This window comes from Mobula hypostoma, chromosome 22, assembly GCF_963921235.1.
Source record: "Mobula hypostoma chromosome 22, sMobHyp1.1, whole genome shotgun sequence".
In the NCBI taxonomy this organism is placed as follows: Eukaryota; Metazoa; Chordata; class Chondrichthyes; order Myliobatiformes; family Myliobatidae; genus Mobula; species Mobula hypostoma.
Genome location: NC_086118.1, coordinates 54,878,577 through 54,898,995, shown reverse-complemented (window position 1 = coordinate 54,898,995; position 20,419 = coordinate 54,878,577). Strand labels below are relative to the sequence as shown.

At 42.0% G+C, this 20,419-nt stretch overlaps 1 protein-coding gene across 4 annotated transcripts in view; it reads right to left on the bottom strand.

The window, feature by feature from the left end:
- The window catches only part of cep112 (centrosomal protein 112), a 553,075-nt gene that overhangs the window by 368,398 nt on the left and 164,258 nt on the right, over positions 1-20,419 (bottom strand). For all 4 annotated transcript variants that reach the window (XM_063030627.1, XM_063030631.1, XM_063030630.1 and 1 more), the window contains exons 10-12: positions 17,479-17,578; positions 6,460-6,578; positions 1,551-1,694 (exon numbers count right to left, since the gene is read on the bottom strand). In XM_063030627.1, the coding sequence (XP_062886697.1) occupies positions 1,551-1,694; positions 6,460-6,578; positions 17,479-17,578 (363 nt within the window). The remainder of the gene's footprint in view (positions 1-1,550; positions 1,695-6,459; positions 6,579-17,478; positions 17,579-20,419) is intronic.

Sequence of the window (20,419 nt, the reverse complement as noted above, 5' to 3'; positions counted from 1 at the left end):
GGTATAATTCCAGCTCTTCCATTTCTCTACCTAAACTCCCAGTTTAGTATGTGAATGATATAACAGAGCTTTGTTTCAGTCAAGCTTTTCGTTCAAGCACATTCCCCCCTCAATGATTAGTATTTAATATTGGCAACAATACCCCAAATAAAGGGTGTTTTCAAATTCCCCAGCAAAAATTGAGACCCCCCTCCCTCCACTTTCCTATACTCATTTATATGCAAACATCTTCCTCCTAAGTACAGATTGCGGTCCCAGGCATTCTGTTCTTTGTGCCTATTTCTAATTTTTTTTACATGTATTGACATGAAAGTCTTCTCCCAGTGCTCTTTGCTACATATACAAGTTAGTGCATCAAACTTAGTGATCAAGAAAAATATGGCTGCATCTTCCACTTATTTATCTGGGTGGTACATTTAACTCAAATAGTCCATGAATATTCCTTATAAATTTTAAGTATTTCTTATAAATTGTTATATATTGAAAGACCCTAGGTGTGAGGATGTATATTGTCAGCATGGATTTCTGAAATAAGATGGTATCTGACCTGAATGGATTTTTTGAGGAGGTAATAGAGGTTTGATAGGATAGCATATTTTAAGTTCAAGTTCAATTTTAATTATCATTCAACCATACACAGGAATACAGCCAAATGAAACAGTGTTCCTTTGGGGCCAAGATACAGAACACAGTACCAAGAGTCACACACAGCACATCCAATTCTGATAGCAGAAAAACATAGCTACAAAAATATATTAAAAAAATAAGATAGCCCATATCCCTGAGTTAATGGCCTAAGATTGATGGTGCATGGATGTTGTTCTGAGGCTATGTTCCTGCAAGAACAAGTCCACAGCAGTTCCTCGTCTTAATCAAGCACAGCTGCAGATGAATGCAATTCAACTTGTTTCCCACCAAGTGAACACTGGAGGGCAGCCTGACTGGAGGGGCTACCCGCCCCCCCACCAACCCAGTACAGAATCCAGCGGCACACAGCCAGTTCTGGTGTCTCCCTCTCTGCAGCCACAACAGGCTACCCAGAGGCATGAAGGCTTTATCCGCACAACAACCGAGGTAATGCAGCTCCATGCTGTTGGTCTCATTAATGAACTAATGAATAGGACTCACAGTATTCTACATTACCAATGTCCAGAGGGTCTTGCGATCACCAATAAAAATGTCCAAACCAATCATTTCGACCATTTATTGGGCCATGCACCGCTCTGACACCTTCTTCCTTGGGTGGCTGAAGTAGGCTGTGGTCACGGGGAGAACATACAAGCTCCTTACAGGCAGCATAGGGACTTGAATCCAGATGACCTGTACTGTAAAGTGTTGTGCTAACCACTACAGTACTGTGCCGTAATTGAAGTTCTCTACGCTACAATGCCAGTGTCAAATCTCAATGAAATTTATGGTGTTCAGCAAAGCTTGAAAACTTCATAAAGCAGCAAATTGTGACAATTTAATCCTGGCAAGAGTTTTACACAGCACTACAATTCAACAAGTATTAATAATTTGATCAAGATAATAAAAGGCTGGACACTTACAGTGGCCTTTGACTGAGCAGCATATTCTGTCTCCATTTTATTGAGGCGTGCGTTGGTATCATTGAGAAGTTCCTGAATATTCTCCGTGTGTTTCTTCTGCAGCTGAAACTTCTCTTGCTCCAGTTCAGCCACAACATTGTGTAACTACATTTAAATAAGAAAGACATTTATTTATAACATTCAGTAAATGGACAGTTAAGTTCTGAAAGCAGACAAGGATATTTGACAGAGTAAGCTGATGACAGACGTGACCACACAGACAGATCTCAACACGTCAGTGACCTTCCAACAACATGATGAAGCATTTAAGTTACCAAGAGATGAGTTTTACAAGTCTGGTGAAACTTGCTAGATACCGAGTTCAGCTGCACCCTCTGAATACTTCTTCGAAGTTAACAATGATTACACTTACGTACCAATATTTCCATCAGCACCCTTTATGGAAATGCAGAAAACACTAAAAAATTATAATTAAGCATCACAATGTTCCAAAACTGAGGGAAAGCATACATGTGTGCATGCATGTTTTGAATGCCTTGTTGCTGGGTATTATAGAAAGAAACAGGAGAAATCAGTGAATGTAAAGAAACACATTTCTTTTATTTGTAATACATACAAAATTAGCCTGCATATTTATTTACAAATGGGGGCCTATCTCAAAGCAATATTGAGCAGTTTGTTCTCTGGGAATCAGGAGAACACACTATGATTACAATACAACCTAATCCCTATCCTACAATGGACACTGAAGGCGTCAATATTTAAGGAACAGGAGTAACCAAGGAAATATAATCTGACAAACATTAAATGAAGAAATAAAATTTTAACAGGAGTGGTAGATAGAAAGTGTAAAATAGGAACAGCATTGGATTTCTTTCGTACTTTAGCACAACTGTGGGATGCTTGGGAATCCAATGGCTCACCATGTTGCTCCATAAGAAAAGCACTAGCCAATTTATATACTCAAAGTCAATATTAAGATGTATTCAATTCTCCTTTTAACTTAAAGTATGAAGTACAGAAGTTGTGATTTTGGTGGTGACACCTTCGCTGTTCAAAGCAACCTGCTCCAAACCAGCATTCCTACTGTTTACACTCCTGTGACACTGTCTCATTGTACACGGGTGGCAAATCAAGTCTCTTCTTCAATGAGCTAATGAATACAAAATCTAAGGAACAGAAACCCTTCCACCAACACCATCTTTGATGCCTGTGTCCTCTGTAAAGCCTTATCTCTATCTTGTGGTACAGCTTTGACTTCCATCCTTCAGGCTTAAGGAGCCTAGACCTGCAGCATACAAATCATCATTGCCAGGTACAACTCCAGTAATCTGGCATACCCAGGAGTTTAGAGATATCAGATTAACAGATTTTCTGGGCTATTGGATGCTATTCCCTCTCCCTAATAATATTCCAATACACTTTTATTTCACATATTTTATGTCACAAAGAATTCTAGTAAGTTTTTTCAGAGAACTCAATGAATTTCACTTTATATACGTGTGAAACATACCTACACACACACTACAGATCCCAGCTCTGGTTACAAAGTTGTCCTCAGTTCTGACCCCCCCCCCCCACCAGTACCAGTGCTAGCCACGTTCTTGGCTGATTGTTCAGGCTCTCAACTCACACTCCAGACTTAATGAGTGCACTGGATGCCAAACAATCAAAAACTCCAAGCAAATGGATAAGGGATGATTAAAGTTTTATGTTACATCTCCCAGGACCAATCAGAAGAACAAAGCTAACTGCTAGTTTTTTTTATATATAAATCTCTCTTCTGTCCACCCTACACAAAGAGGAGCTCAAAATAAATTACAAAGATTAGCTTCTTTGTCACATATACATCAAAAAATACAGTGAAATGCGTCGCTTGCATCATTGACCAACACAGTCCAAGAATGTGCTAGGGGCAGCCCGCAAGTGTCACCATGCTTCTGGCCAACATAGCATGCCTACAATTTACTAACCCTAACCTGTATGCCTTTGGAATACGGGAGGAAACCAGAACACCTGCAAGAAGCCCAGGCAGTCCAAGGAAAAACATACAAACTCCCTACAGACAGCAGAGGAAATTGAACCCCTATCTCTGATTGCTGACACTGTAATAGAATTGTGCTAGCTGCTAAACTACCATGCCACAAACTAGTCTTAAATCCAAGTTTTTCAGAGCTCCCTTACATCTTTCTTCCTGTTAGTCACACTTCAGATGTCATTCCCAATGAAATGCTGATCACCAACTTCCCCACCCGCACATTCCCTTAATCCACATACTGATTTTGTAAGTAGTTATCTCTTCTCAGGTGATGCTATCACCCTCAAAACTCCCCTCTCATCCACCCACTTTCTCAGTTCTAACAGAGTTAATAAAACATAGAACATAGTATAGTACAGCACAGTACAGGCCCTTCGGCCCACAATGTTGTGCCGACCCTCAAACCCTGCCTCCCATATAAGCCCCCACCTTAAATTCCTCCATATAACTGTCTAGTAGTCTCTTAAACTTCACTAGTGTATCTGTCTCCACCACTGACTCAGGCAGTGCATTCCACGCACCAACCACTCTCTGAGTAAAAAACCTTGTCTAATATTCCCCTTGAACTTCCCACCCCTTATCTTAAAGCCATGTCCTCTTGTATTGAGCAGTGGTGCCCTGGGGAAGAGCCAGTGGCTATCCACTCTATCTATTCCTCTTAATATCTTGTATGCCTCTGTCATGTCTCCTCTCATCCTCCTTCTCTCCAAAGAGTAAAGCTCTAGCTCCATTAATCTCGGATCATAATCCATACTCTCTAAACCAGGCAGCATCTTGGTAATCTCCTCTTTACCCTTTCCAATGTTTCCACATCCTTCCTATAGTGAGGCGACCAGAACTGGACACAGTACTCCAAGTGTGGCCTAACCAGAGTTTTATAGAGCTGCATCATTACCTCGCAACTTTTAAACTCTATCCCTTGACTTATGAAAGTTAACACCCCATAAGCTTTCTTAACTACCCTATCTACCTGTCAGGCAACTTTCAGGGATCTGTGGACATGTACCCCCAGATCCCTCTGCTCCTCCACACTACCAAGTATCTTGCCATTTACTTTGTACTCTACCTTGGAGTTTGTCCATCCAAAGTGTACCACCTCACACTTCTCCGGGTTGAACTCCATCTGTCACTTCTCAGCCCACTTCTGCTTCCTATCAATGTCTCTCTGCAATCTTCGACAATCCTCTACACTATCTACAACACCACCAACCTTTGTGTCGTCTGCAAACTTGCCAACCCACCCTTCTACCCCCACTTCCAGGTCATTAATAAAAAGCACAAAAAGTAGAGGTCCCAGATCCGATCCTTGTGGGACACCACTAGTCACAACCCTCCAATCCGAATGTACTCCCTCCACCACGACCCTCTGCCTTCTGCAGGCAAGCCAATTCTGAATCCACCTGGCCAAATTTCCCTAGATCCCATGCCTTCTGACTTTCTGAATAAGCCTACCATGTGCAACCTTGTCAAGTGCCTTACTAAAATCTATGTAGATCACATCCACTGAAATCAACCATTTCTATTCCCATAGATACTCCCTGAACTTCTGAATTATTTCCTGCATTTTCAGATTTTATTTTACATTTCTAGCATCAGAATTTTCAGCTGATTTCCACGCTTAACTCCTTGGTTCTTGCAAACAGCCACACTATTTTCATCTCTCCATCCCCAAAGCCTTTAAAATTGTCATCTCCTTCCTCTTCAGTCATAGCCATCTGCTGCAAAGTCTTTCTTTTATACCTATTATCACTGCCTTGAAATCTGTCAAAGACTTCTTGACATTGTGGAATTATTCTCAGATACAAATGGTGAAAGGGAGGAAATTACATCTGAAGTGAAAAGCACAGCTCAAAGACTGTAGTCTTGTTGTACAAGGGAACAATTTACTGATACAGCTGGTGCATAAATATCAAAGAACAAACCTTCCAAATCAGAGTCCCCTTCATTACCTATGCAGTGCCAACTTCTTCCCCGATATCCAAGCTTCAATGCATCACAACCTTTTCCAATAAACACACTTGTCTCAATTAATTTCTTCCCAGGCAGCTTCAAGTTGAACCAGACTATACTGCTCTTTCAACCTTTTGTAATGTTCTCCCATTTAGCATTAGTTTGCTCAAAACTCTGTGAACCACAAACCACCTACCACTTAGCCATCATCAGAGGACTTGCAATTTTTCAACACCTCCAACTTTCATAACTGAATACCCCAAAAAACCCAGAGGGATAAAGCAGTTAGTTTATTTTAGATATGATTAGTGAAATTACAGTTAAAAACTCCCTTTATGTTTATAGAATAACAAACAACTCGCCAGATATCCTAAAGACCTTAAAACCAAAGTCAAAGTACGTTTATTATAAAATTATGTATATATCACTATATACTACCTCAAGATTCATTTCCTTGCAGGCATTTACAGGAAAATAGAGAAATACAATATAATTTATGAAAAAATAGACATAAACAAAGACTGAACAATAACAATGCAAAAAAGAAAATAAATCTTGCAAACAAAAGGTATGTAATGAGAACATGAATTGCAAACTCCTTGAAAGTGAGTGCAAAGGTTGTGGAATCAGTTCAGAGTTTTGGTGATTGAAGTTATTCAAGCCAATTCTGGAGCCTGATGGTTGTAGACTATCAGGTAACATGGTTGAAAATTACCATAAGCTTTACTTGCTACATGGTTTCTCTCTAACATCATCTCTTACCCTCCCATCTATCCATTACTCACACCCTAGGACCTATTTCCCACAATTATCTCAGATCCAGGAAACTTTTACTTATAGTTAAAATATTTAAAAAATACATAATTTTATTCATGCATTTAGAACAGTGCATGTAAAGCTCAAATGATCCATGCCTCTTACCTTTCGCTCCCAGTCATTTTTCAAAGTATCTGCACTCTGCCCTGCCATCTTCTTTAACTCAGCAATCTGGTTCTCTTTACTTTCCCGTATAACCTGTGATTCACGAACCAAGGTCTGAACTGCCAAAATATATATGAATAAATAATTGAGCAACAGGAATCAGAATAGAATAACATTAAAACATAAGGAAAAATTAACATTAAAAAATTGACTGTCATGGTTATAGCTCCTTGGTAGTAGTGTCTGTACAGGTTTTCAGTTGGACTCATTTTACACTACTGTCTGGTGAAACCTTACTCGAAACTCAGAGCAGCCAGCTAGCTATTGTTTCTTATGTCAGGTCTAGTCATATTACAAGTTATAATTCAATTCCAAAAAAGGTAAAAGAGATCAAAATTTATATACCTGTTATGCTTATCACCTCTACAAATAAATTCCCACTTCATAAATATTAAATTTGCAATCTAATAACAGGTTACCAACATCACAATCAAAAATTTCCTCGGTACAAGGAGAAGGAAAGCAGATCCTTTCCTGCTGATTGTTGTGAACCCAACAGCTTGGCCAGTTGCCAATCTATTCAATTTCTTGAAATAATTTAGTTGTAATTGATCTAAGATTCAGCTAAGCTGCAGTAAACAAGAGTGGAAGTAAATGATATTAGGTTTAGAATACACAATCTCCTCATTGTCAACTGAACCTGGAGTAAAGTGCATCACCTAAGAGAGCACAAAGTTCTTCTGGATTTTTAAGGAAAGGGAAATGTTACTAATTGTGGGATTTATATATTTCTGTCTGGCCAGATAACTCCTGTCTGAACTTTTTGATTAGATCATTTAATATTAATTCCCACACTGTTTCAGGTTACTTAAAAGCAAATTCATCCCTTTCAACCTTAACCACTGCAATGCGCCTACTACCAACAGAAATCTGCAGCAAACAAGAGAAAATCAACAGATGCTGGAAATCCGAGCAACTCACACAAAATGCAGGAGGAACTCAGGTGGCCAGGTAGCATATATGGAAAAACAATACAGTCAACGTTTCAGGCCGAAATCCTTTGGCAGGACAATAACAGTGCTGAGGTTGACAGCCTCAAATTCCTTAGAGTGAACACCATTAATACCCTGTCCTGGTTCCATCATGAAGAGGTCACGACCAAGAAAGCTCATCAACACCTCTGCTTCCTTAGGAGGCTAAAGAAATTCAGCATACTCCTGTCAACCCTTACTAAATTTTATCGATGCATTATAGAACACATCCTATTTGCATGCACCACGACTTGGTATGGCAACTGCTCTGCCTGTGGCCACAAAAAACTGCAGAGAATTGTGGACAAAAAAACCTGCAAGTCCTCTGGCTCAGGTTAGAGCAGCATTGCAGCTCTTTTAAAATAAATGAACTGTGGAACGTGATGCGACAGACACTGACGGAATACTTGGTAGGGTTCTGAAAACCCGTGCCAACCAATTGGCTGGAGTGATCAAAGAATCTTCAATCTCTCGTTGCTATAGTCGGAAGCTCTCACATGCTTCAAAAGGGCAACAATTATATCAGTGCTAAGAAGAGCAGGGTGAAGTGCCTTAACAACTATCTATGGTGGTGGAGTGTTTTGAGTGAAAGGTCCTGTCTGAAGAAAGACCTCCAATTTGCCTATTGCCACCACAGGTCTATGGCAGATGCGATCTCATTGGGTCTTCATGTAGCCTTGGATCACCTGGACAATACAAATATCTATGTCAGGATGCTGTTTATTGGCTACAGCTCAGTGCTTCACACAATCATTCCTGCAGTTCTGATTGAAAAGCTTCAGAACCTGGGCCTCTGCAGCTCCTGCTATAACTAGATCCTCGACTTCCTAACTGGATGACCACAATCTGTGCAGATCAGAAATAACACCTGCAGCTCACTGACAATCAACACTGGCAAACCTCAGGGATGTGTGTTTAGCCCACTACTCTACTCTCTCTACATCCATAACCGTGTGGTTAGGCATAGCTCAAATGGTATCTATAAATTTGCTGATGATACAACTATTGTTGCAGGAATTTCAGATGGCAACGAGAGGGCGTACAGGAGCAAGATATATCATCAAGTAGAGTAGTGCCAAACTCAATGTTAGAGAGACAAAAGAACCGATTGTGGACTTCAGAAAGGGTAAGATGAGGGAACACCCACGAGTCCTTATAGAGGGATCATAAGTGGAAAGAGTGAGCAATTTCAAGTTCCAGAGTGTCAATATCTCTGAGGACCTATCCTGGACACAACATATCGATGCACCTATAAAGAACAGCAGCTATATTTCATTAGGAGAATTGGTATACCACAAAAGACACAATATTTCCACAGATGTACCATGGAGATAATTCTAATTGGCTGCATCACCCTAGGGGTGGGGGGTGGCTACTGCACAGGATTGAAATAAGCTGCAAAGTTAGTCAGCTGTATACTAGCCTCTGTAGTATCCAGGACATCTTCAAGGAGCGATGCCACCAAAAGGCAGCATCCATCACTAAGGAGCCATATCACTCAGGTCATGCCTTGTTCTCATTGCTACCATCAGGAAAGAGGGTATAGAATCATGAAGGCACACACTTAACAATTCAGGAACAGCTTCTTCCCCTCTGCTATCCAATTTCTGAATGGGTATTGAACCCATGAACACTACCTCATTATTATTTTTTAAATTTCTATTTAAATAAGTAATTTCTATTTACTTATTTAAGAATTATCATATATATTTACTGTAATTCATGTTTTTTTCTATTATTATGTATTGCACTTTACTGCTGCTTCAAAGACAATAAATTTCATGACATATACCAGTGATATTAAACCTGATTCTGACTGACCATTGACGTAGATGGGAAAACCACTGTTATTCCTTGACATTTATTTTCACACTGGGACTTGGCTTTCCAAAATGACAGCCAATAGCATAATGAGGATCACATCCACCCTGCTCATGGACTGTTTGTCTCATGCCCATCAAGGAGGAATCTATGCAGCAGCCAAGCTAGGAGTATTAGACTCAAAAACAGTTACTTGTTCCAAGCACTAAGGCTGGTCAGCACCTCGCCACCTCCATTCACTAACCAACCCTACCACCACAACTACTTTTTAAAAGTCATTTATTTGTTTATTTTTTGCTCAGCATAACAAAACTTTCAATTTCCAGATACATTTACATTTCTTCCCCTCACAGATATCAGCTATCAGAACACTTCCATCAAAGTATAGACATCACCCCAAAATCCTATACAAAAGCCCTTATTAGTATAGCAGACAGGTTTACATCTACATACTGCAGAAAAGTTTGCCATGTTTTATGAAAACTATTTGTTTTTGAGTGTACCATACATGTCAAAAAGTCCAAAGGAATGCATTCCATGATTATTTTACGCCAACCAAAAAGTCCAGGGGCCTTATCGGCTATCCTACAAAGTAAAATGTTCTTCTCACACAAAAAGTCAGGATGTTAAAAAGTTTTTTCTGAAGTGCATTAATAATACGACTGCTGGGTAAGCCTAAGAGAAAAGACACTGGGTCCAGTTCAAACTCCATCTTCAGATTCTTATCCATTTCACCCAAAATATCACTCCAGTATGCCTGAAGTTTGGGACAAGTCCAAAAACAGTAGGTGAAAGTTCCAGTATTTGCTTCACAAAATATTCTGCAGATGCTGGGGTCAAAGCAACACGCACAAAACGCTAGAGGAACTCAGCAGGTCGGGCAGCAACTGTGGAAACAGTCAACATTTCTGGCCAAGACCCTTCGTCAGGACTGAAGAGGGAGGGGGCAGGGGCCCTATAAAGAAGGTGGAGGGAAGGAGCAGGCTGGTAGGTTCTAGGTGAAAAACCAGTAAGGGGAAAGGTAAAGGGGTGGGGGAGGGGAGGCAGGGAAGGGATAGGCAGAAAAGGTGAAAAAGGAATAGGGGAAATCACAATGGGTAGTAGGAGGCAGAACAATGAGGGAGGTGATAGGCAGCTGGAGGAGGGGGCAGAGTGAAACTGGGATGGAGGAAGGGAGGGAGAAGGAATTACCAGAAGTTGGAGAATTCAATGTTCATGCCAAGGGGCTGGAGACTACCCAGACGGTATATGAGGTGTTGCTTCTCCAAACTGAGTTTGGCCTCATCATGGCAGTAGAGGAGGCCATGTATGGACGTGAAGCAGAGTTGAAGTGGGTGGCAACCAGAAGATCCTGTCTGTTGTGGCAGATGAAGTTCGACAAAACGGTCCCCCAATCTGTGTCGGGTCTCGTCGATGTAGAGGAGGCAGAACTGGGGGCACCGGATGCAATAGACGAACCCAACAACTCACAAGTGAAGTGTTGCCTCATCTGGAAGGACTGCTTGGAGCCCTGAATGTGGTGAGAGAGGTGATGTAGGGACAGGTGTAGCACTTACACTTGCAGGGATAAGTGGTGTGTGGGAGATCCGTGGGGAGGGAAGTGTGGGCCAGGGAGTCACGGAGGGAACGATCCCTGCGGAAAGCAGAGAGGGGTAGAGAGGGAAAGATGTGCTTAGTGGTGGGGTCCTGTTAAAGGTGGTGGAAGTTGTGGAGGATAATGTGCTGGATCTGGAGGCTGGTGGGGTGGTAGGTGAGGACAAGGGGAACTCTGTCCCTGTTGTGGTGACGAGAGGATGGGGTGAGGGCTGAAGAGTGGGAAATGGAGGAGATGCAGGTGATGATGGCAGAAGGAAAACCACGATCCTTAAAGAAAGAGGACATTTGAGATGTTCTGGAACAGAACGCCTCATCCTGGGAGCAGATGTGGCGGACACGGAGACTTCCACCACCTTCAACAGGACCCTACAACTAAGCACATCTTTCCGTCTCTACCCCTCTCCGCTTTCCACAGGGATCATTCCCTCCGCGACTCTCTGGCCGACACGTCCCTCCCCACGGATCTCTCACACACCACTTATCCCTGCAAGTGTAAGTGCTACACCTGTCCCTACACCACCTCTCACCACCATTCAGGGCTCCAAACAGTCCTTCCAGGTGAGGCAACACTTCACTTGTGAGTCTGTTCGGGGTCATCCATTGCATCCGGTGCTGCCTCCTCTACATCGGTGAGACTGGACGCATACTGGAGGACTGCTTCATCGAGCACCTCTGCTCTGTCCGTCACAACAGTCAGGATCTCACGGTTGCCACCCACTTCAACTCTGCTTCACATTCCTATTCGGATATGTCCATACATGGCCTCCCCTACTGCCATGATGAGGCCAAACTCAGGTTCGAGGAGCAACACCTCATATGCCGTCTGGGTAGTCTCCAGTCCCTTGGCATGAACATTGAATTCTCCAACTTCTGGTAATTCCCTCCCCCTCCCTTCCCCTATCCCAGTTGCCTATCACCTCCCTCATGGTTCCGGCTCATTCTACTACCCATTGTGCTTTCCTCTATTCCTTCTTCACCTTTTCTGCCTATCCCCTCCCTCACTCCTTTATCTTTCCCCTTAATGGTTTTTCACCTGGAACCTACCAGCCTTCTCCTTACCACCCTCCTCCAACCTTCTTTATAGGGCCCCTGCCCTCTCCCTCTTCAGCCCTGACGAAGGGTCTTGGCCCGAAATGTTGACTGTTTGTTTCCACGGATGCTGTCTGACCTGCTGAGTTCGTCCAGCATTTTGTGCACGTTCCAGTATTTACTTTACATTTAGAACACATTGCAGAAACCCCCATCTTAAATTTTGAGAGACGATCTGGAGTCAGATGGACTCTATGCAGAACTTTGAGTTGCAATGCTTTAGTTCTATTACAAACTGAAATTTTCTTTGCATTATCACAGATGTCTTCCCATGTTTCAGCTGTAATTTCTACTCCCAGCTCTTCCTCCCAGACCCTTCCCATCTGCTCAGCCTCTCCACAAGAACATTCCCTCAGGATGCTGTAAAAAGTACTAATGGAGACTTCACCCCTAGAATGAAACACCTTCTTTTCTATGTCAGAACTACAGAAATCAGTTAACAATGATTTTTTTCCTGTATATAATCTCTTATCTGAAAGAAGCAAAAAAGATCCTTGTTGGGTATGTTAAATTTCTGTACTATTTGACTAAAAGACATCATCGTTCCTTCATCAAACAAATCTCCTAGATGGAAAATACCCTTACAAAGTTTAAATCCAGAATCCAGTATGCCAGGCTGAAAATCTGGACTGCCGGTTATTGGAGTGAATGGTGATATTTTTGCTGTGTTGCCCTCAATTTTTCGCACCGCCCTCCAAGCCCTGACTGCATTAATTGTTATTGGATTGCGACAATACTCCTTAACTAGTTTCATCTTATTGAGAAAAAGCAAATTAATAAGAGGGCATTTTGCTTGTTGTCCTTAAAATCTTACCTAAAACCTTAGCGTTGCGATTAGAAACTGTGTTACCTTTTATCATAAAAGAGGATCAAGTGGGTTTTGTAAAAGGCCGATCACCTAACAATATCAGAACATTACTTAATGTGATTCAGGCATGTCAGCAATAGGCAGTGGATGGCTTGGTAGTTTCCTAAGATGCAGAAAAGGCCTTTGATCGTGTCAAATGGCCGTATCTTTTTTTCACTTTACAATGATTTGGTTTGGGCAATAATTTTATTAAGTGGGTGAAAGTTCTTTATAATGACCCTTTGGCTGAGATTCTCACTAATGGTATTAGGCCGGATAATTTTAGTATTCTGAGGGGCAGCCGGCAGGGCTGCCCTTGATCAAAATGAACATTCTTCCTCATTCAATTTTCTTTTGGCTGCTTGTGCAAGTAAAGAGTTTAGTGTACAGCATAGGGCTGTGATATTCTGTAACTTGGCTGCAGTAGGCTTATTAATATAATCCTTTTCAGCTGCTGCAAGCCTCGTTTCCACTAGGCGCTACTGTTCTGCAGCTTGTCACTTCTTACTAGCAGAGTAGGAGATAATTAATCCCCTTGCATAGGCCTTAGCGGTTTCCCAGAGCATCAATGGACTACTAGCTAATTTGGAATTAATAGATAGGAAAGTTTTGAATTCAGAAGTAAAGTAGTCTATAAATTTATTATCTTTTAGAATAAAAGAGTTCAGCCTTCTATGTCTAGGTTGTGCTGAATTATCTTTGGGCTTAATACTTAAACATACTGCTGCATGGTCAGAAATAGCGATATTTTCAATTGTGCAGGATACAAATAAATCTAGGAGCGTTTTGGGAGTTAGAAAAAAGTGTATTCTGGTGTAACACTTGTGTGGATTAGGAAAAAAATGTGAAGTCTTTGTCTGAGGGAAGTAACAACCTCCAGACATCCACAAGTCCTAGTTCTCCACATAAGCCCATGATTTGTTTCGACTGTGAGGAGAGCACTGGGGGACCACTAGGCACTCTGTCCATCAATGGATCCATGAGATAATAAAATCCCCACCTACAATAATGTTTTGTATTGAAAGGCTTGTAAGTTTGAAAAAAGCATCTGTTAGGAATTTGAGAGGATGAGTTGGAGGGCAGTAAACATTGAGAATACCATATTCCTCTCCATATATTGAAGCCTTAACAATCACAAATCTCCCATACTTATCCTTAATGCAGTCTAATAACTTAAAAGGTAAGTTCTTCCTAATTAAAATGGCCACCCCCTACTCCTGGTATTAAAGGACGAAAAACAGACTTGATCAAATCCACTCTGTTGCAGTTTCAGATGTTCTTTATCATTTAAATGTATCTCCTGCAATAAGGCTATGTCCACCCTTTCTTTTTTGAGATTTAATAGGATTTTCTTTCTCTTGATTGGTAAATGACTCCCCTTAATGTTCCAAGTGCACAATGTTAATATATTACTGGTCATAACCCTTTATAACAATCATTTCATTCCGGAGGAGAAGAAACCCGACTTAAGATCAGCTGAACAACACTAAGTATATTTAAAAAAATACATAAAAAAACAAAGTGCCAACAGCGCTGAAGAAGAGGACTTACTCCACACTTAAAGGGGATATCTGAACCTTCTAGCACCCCATATTCTGCCCCACTGCTAATATAGCATTTAACATAGTCAAAAATGAAAACGGCATAATTTATCAATCCACCGATTTGCTACCGTCATGTTTAAACTCCTTCGGGCTGGAGCAGCACTGCTAATTTAAACAAATAATGAAACTGTATAAATCAAAACAAACACATTACCCATCCTATAAGATATCTTGCCATCAAGTAATGAAAAGGTAAAATAAAGCGACCATCGAGCATGTTACCGTCCATAACCAGGGCTATACAATATATATATATTTTAGTCCAATACATCCATAAAAGTTTTAACTTTGTCAGGAGAATCAACTATCTTGGTGGCCCCGTTGTAGGTGATTTTCAGTGCCACTGGGTATAGCATAAAGTACTGGATTCCGGATTCTCTCAGCCACTTCTTTACCTAATCGAAATCCTTGCGCTTCCGAGTAACGGCTGCCAAAAAATCTTGAAAAAACATAAGCCTAGATCCCTCATATATTAAAGTCTGGGCATCAGTCCCACGGCGTCTCGAAGCCTCCATCACTCTTTGCTTATCACCGAAATTATGGAACTGCTCAAGGACAGGTTGAGGGCGTTGGTCTGGGCCCAGTTTTGGAGCCAGTGTACAATGAGCTCTTTCCACTTTAATGCATCCAGCCTTGGTTTACAAATCAAGGAAATTAGACAGCCAGCCCTCAAAAAACTTCGCTGGCTGGCTGTCTTCTGTACCTTCAGGTAGACCGATGAACCATACGTTCTTCCACCTACCTCTATTCAACAGGTCAACAGCAGATACCATCTCTCTGGCCCTACATTCCTCCTTAGAACACCTGGAGAATAAAGATGCATACGTAAGGCTCCTTTTCATTGACCACAGCTCTGCCTTTAATACCATCATTCCAAATAAACTGATTCCTAAGCTCCGGAACCTGGGCCTTAGCACTCAGATCTGCAGCTGGATCTTCAACTTCCTCACAGACAGGACCCAGGCTGTAAAAATAGGGGACAAGCTCTCCTCTACAATCACTCTGAGTACCAGTGCCCCACAAGGTTGTGTACTCAGCCCCCTGCTGTACTCACTGTACATCCATGATTGTGTAGCCAAGTTTCCATCGAACTCAATATATAAGTTTGCAGATGACACAACAATTGTAGGCCGTATCTCGGGTAATAATGAGTTTGAGTACAGAGAGGAAATTAAGAACCTGGTGGCATGGTGTGAGGACAATAACCTATCCCTCAACGTCAGCAAGACGAAGGAATTGGTTGTTGGCTTCAGAAGGAGTAGCGGACCACACAACCCAATTTACATCGGTGGTGCACAAGTGGAACAGGTCAAAAGCTTTAAGTTCCTCAGGATCGATATCACAAATGACCTGACTTGGTCCAACCAAGCAGAGTCCACTGCTAAGAAGGCCCATCAGCGCCTTTACTTTCTGAGAAAGCTAAAGAAATTTGGCCTGTCCCCTAAAACCCTCACTCATTTTTATAGATGCACCGTAGAAAGCATTCTTCTAGGGTGCATCACAACCTGGTATGGAAATTGTCCTGTCCAAGACCGGAAGAAGCTGCAGAAAATCGTGAACATGGTGCAGCACATCACACAAACCAATCTTCCATCCTTAGACTCACTTTACACCGCACGCTGTCGGAGCAGTGCTGCCAGGACAATCAAGGACACGACCCACCCAGCCAACAGACTTTTCCTCCCTCTTCCCTCCAGAAGGCTCAGGAGCTTGAAGACTCGTACGGCCAGATTTGGGAAGAGCTTCTTTCCAACTGTGATAACACTGCTGAACGGATTCTGACCCGCATCTGGGCTGTACCCTCCAAATATCCGGACCTGCCTCTTGGTTTTTTTGCACTTCCTTACTTTCCATTTTTCTATTTTCTATTTATGATTTATAATTTGAATTTTTAATATTTACTATTGATTTGTAATCCAGGGAGCGGGAAGCACAGAATCAAATATCGCTGTGATGATCGTACGTTCTAGTATCAATTGTTTGGCGACAATAAAGTATGAAGTATTCTCAAGATCATCACTATGGTCAGACAGGTTTTGGATGTGCTTTCCTAGCGCCCGGATGCGGCTTTGGGTTTGATCAGCTACAGTCTCTACCGCTGAGACTTGGCCCTCGACCTCGGTCGTTCTTGTATCAAGATTTTTAAGCTCCAATGTGTGGTTCTGGAGTGTTAGAGAGAGTGGACCCAGCTTCTCGTTCATCATTTTGGATAAGTTCTCCGTAACTTCCTGAATTACTTGACGAAAAGCAGGGTCCAACTTGTTAGCAGAGCTAGCAGCAGCTAGCTCTTCAGCCCCGGGCGAGCACTCTGTGCAGCCCATCTTGGCTGCCTTTTTAGTGCTTTTCGATGGCATGGTGTTGAAGCAGCTCAAAAAAAATACTCATCAATGTTCATGTCATTAAATCCGACACTTGGGATTTTAAAAATAAAAGTTGAAACGGATAGGTTTAAGTTAAATTGGACAGCTATATGGACAGGAAAGGAATGGAGGGTTATGGGCTGAGTGCAGGTCGGTGGGACTAGGTGAGAGAAAGAGTTGGGCATGCACTAGAAGGTCCAAGTTGGCCTGTTTCTGTGCTGTAATTATTATATGGTTATGGTTTATATGCGAAATTATCAGTGTTGCGGTGCTGAGCACAGACAAGCAGACCTTTCACTGTGCCGCCGTCTTCAAAAACCACCACAACTACTTTAATATTTCCTGTCAGAGACTCCCTAGGTACAGACACTCCTGTGCCTAGCATCAAGTTATGGACATACAATCAATGAATATAAGCTATCTTATGTATTTATATTTATTGTATTCTTTTTAATCTTGTGTTTTCTTTTGTGCTGCATTGAACCCTGAGTAACAATTATTTTGTTCTCCTTTTCACTTGTGTAATGAAAATTACATTAAACAATCTTGAATCTTGCTCTTGAAGAAAAAATCATAAGTTGGGTTTGGTTTAAATTTGGATTGTCTATGGTCAGAACAGGTTCAGGCCAATTTTATTTTCAAATCCAAGTAGATCTCTTCACAACGTTTACCTCTTTTTTCCAGCTTTTTACTTATCTCCTCTGATTCTTTTTGCTTGTTTCTATAAAGTGCCTTTAGCTCCTCAATCTCATTATTTTTCCGGTCAAGTATCTAGAACAAGACAAGAAAAAAAAATTAGTTTTAAAGGTATTTGCTAGCGTCAATATATGGTGAATAAACACAATGGGAAAATCAATTAAATAAAACTTTTGATAAATATGCTTTGAAGAAAAAACACTGACAAGTATGGCTTGGGCGCTGGCAAATGATAAATGTAGTTTGACTTATCTAAAAACATTCTACTTAAGGGTCAATCCAGGCAGAGACTCAAATAACAGTAATACTGCGAATTATCAATTTCATTCAATATCAAGTGCTTTTGCAGTATATTTAAAGAAACAATGCATTATAAAGTTCAGGGAAAAAACTACCTCAAGTTGCTGATGCATGAGAAAAACATAATAATTCTGTTGGAATCCCACTGAAGACATGCCAGAAGTTCCGAGCAATTACGCGCTGGATGCGGAAACTAATGTGGTGGTAGGTGAAGACAAGAGGAACCCTATCCCTTGTAGGATGGCAGGAGGATGGGGTGAGAGCAGACGTGCATGAAATGGATGAGATGCGGTTGAGGGTAACATTGATGGTGAAGGAAGGGAAGTCCCTTTCTTTTAAGGAGGAAATCTCCTTTACTCTGAAATGAAAAGCCACATCCTGAGAGCAGATGTGGTAAAGACAGATGAATTGAGAGAAGGGGTTTTTACAAGTAACAGGGTCAAAAATGGTATAGTCTAGGTAGCTGTGGGAGACAATGGGTTCATAACAGACATCAATAGTGTACAAGAGTAAGGAGGTGTTGATGAGGCTCTATGGGGCATTAGTGAGACCTCATTTGGAATACTGTTTGCAGTTTTGGGCCCCCTATCTTAGAAAGGATGTACTGATGTTGGAGAGAGTTCAGAGAAGATTTACGAGGATGATTCCTGGAATGCAGGGGCTAACATATGAGGAGCGTTTGTCAGCTCTTGGACTGTATTCATTAGAGTATAGAAGAATGAGAGGGGATCTCATAGAAACGTTTCAAATGTTGAAAGGGTTGGACAGAGTAGATGTGGAAAGGTTGTTTCCCTTGGTGGGTGAGTCCAGGACAAGAGGCCATAGTCTTAGAATTAGAGGGTACCCAGTTAAAACAGAGATGAGGAGAAATTTTTTTAGCCAGAGGGTCGTGGATTTGTGGAATTCATTGCCACATACGGCTGTGGAGGCCCGATCATTGAGGGTGTTTAAGGAGGAGATTGACAGGTATCTAATTAGTCAGGGTATCAAGGGATATGGGGAAAAAGCCGGAAATTGGAACTAGATGGGTGAATAGTTTAGCTCATGGGGGAGCTGCGGAGCAGACTCGATGGGCCGAATGGCCTACTTCTGCTCCTTTGTCTTGTGATCTTGTGAATAGATAAGCTGTCTCCAGAGATAGAGATACAGAGATTGAGAAAGGGGAGGGAGGTTTCGGAAATAGACAGGAAGAGTGAACAGTGAGGGAAGAGTTGAAGTTGGAGGCAAAGTGGATGAAGTCGACGAGTTCGCACAGGTGCAGGAAGCAGTACCAATGCAATCGTCAATGTAGAACAGGAAAAAGTGGGGGCCGGCAATCAGTGTACGCTTAAAACATAGACTGCTCCACGTAGCTGACAAAAAGGCAGGCACAGCTGGGACCAATGTGAATGCCCATGGTTATACCTTTTGTTTGAAGGAAGTGGGAGGAGCCCAAAGGAGAAATTATTAAGAGTGAGGACAAGTTCTGCTAGACAGAGGAGAATTAGAATTAGAATTAATTTAATTCTTACATCCAACCCACAACGTGAGGGAGTAAACATCTTTGCATTATGACTCCGTCCCACTGCATAGCCATGTGAATTTAAAAGTCTAATGGCTGCAGAAAGAAGCTGTCCCATAACCTGTTGGTCCTGGCTGCAATAGTGTTTGCCAGATGGGAGCAGTTGAAACAGTTTATGATTGGGGTGTCTGGTGTTCCCGATGATTTTCCAGGCCTTCTTTCTGCACATGCTGTGATGAATCTCCTCAATGGAGGGAAGTGGCTGTGGAGGGGAACTGGTTGGGTCTGGTGTCCAAAAAGAAGCAGAGAGATTTTCGCCTTCCTGGATGGGGAGGAGGTGTATAGGGACCGGACATCCATAGTGAAAATAAGATTATGCGGAACTTCAAATTATTGAAAAGATCAAGACTGTGTGAGGTGTCATGGATGTAGGTCGGAAGGGACTGAACTAGGGGGGATAAAACAGAGTCGGGGTATGCAGATGTGTCACTTCATCTCTCTGGCTGCCCACTGCCTCCCTCTTGTGTTCCTCCCACCTTTTCTTTCTTCCATGGCCTTCTGTCCTCTCCCATTAGATTCCCTCTTCTGCAGCCCTGTATCTCTTCCACCAATCAACTTCCCAGCTCTTTACTTCACCCCTCCCCCTCCTGGTTTCACCTATCACCTTGTGTTTCTCTCACCCCTCCCCCCACATTTTAACGTCACATTTCTCCAGCCATCCTGAAGGATCTCGGCCCAAAACGTCAACAATTCTCTTTCCCATAGATGCTACCTGGCTTGCTGAATTCCATCATCCAAATCATCGACATATAACACAAAAAGAAATGGTCCCAACACAGACCCCTGTGGAACACCACTAGTCACAGGCAGCTAACCAGAAAAGGCTCAATTTGTTCTGATTCTTTGCCTCCCACCAATCAGCCACTGCTTTATCCATGCTAGAATCTTTCCCGTATCACCATGGGCTCGTAGCTTGTTAGCAGCCTCATGTGTGTCTTATGTGAGGCGTCTTAATATAAGATTATTAAGGGATTGGACACGCTGCATGCAGGAAGCATGTTCCAGCTGATGGGTGAGTCCAGAACCAGAGGCCACAGTTTAAGAATTAGGGGTAG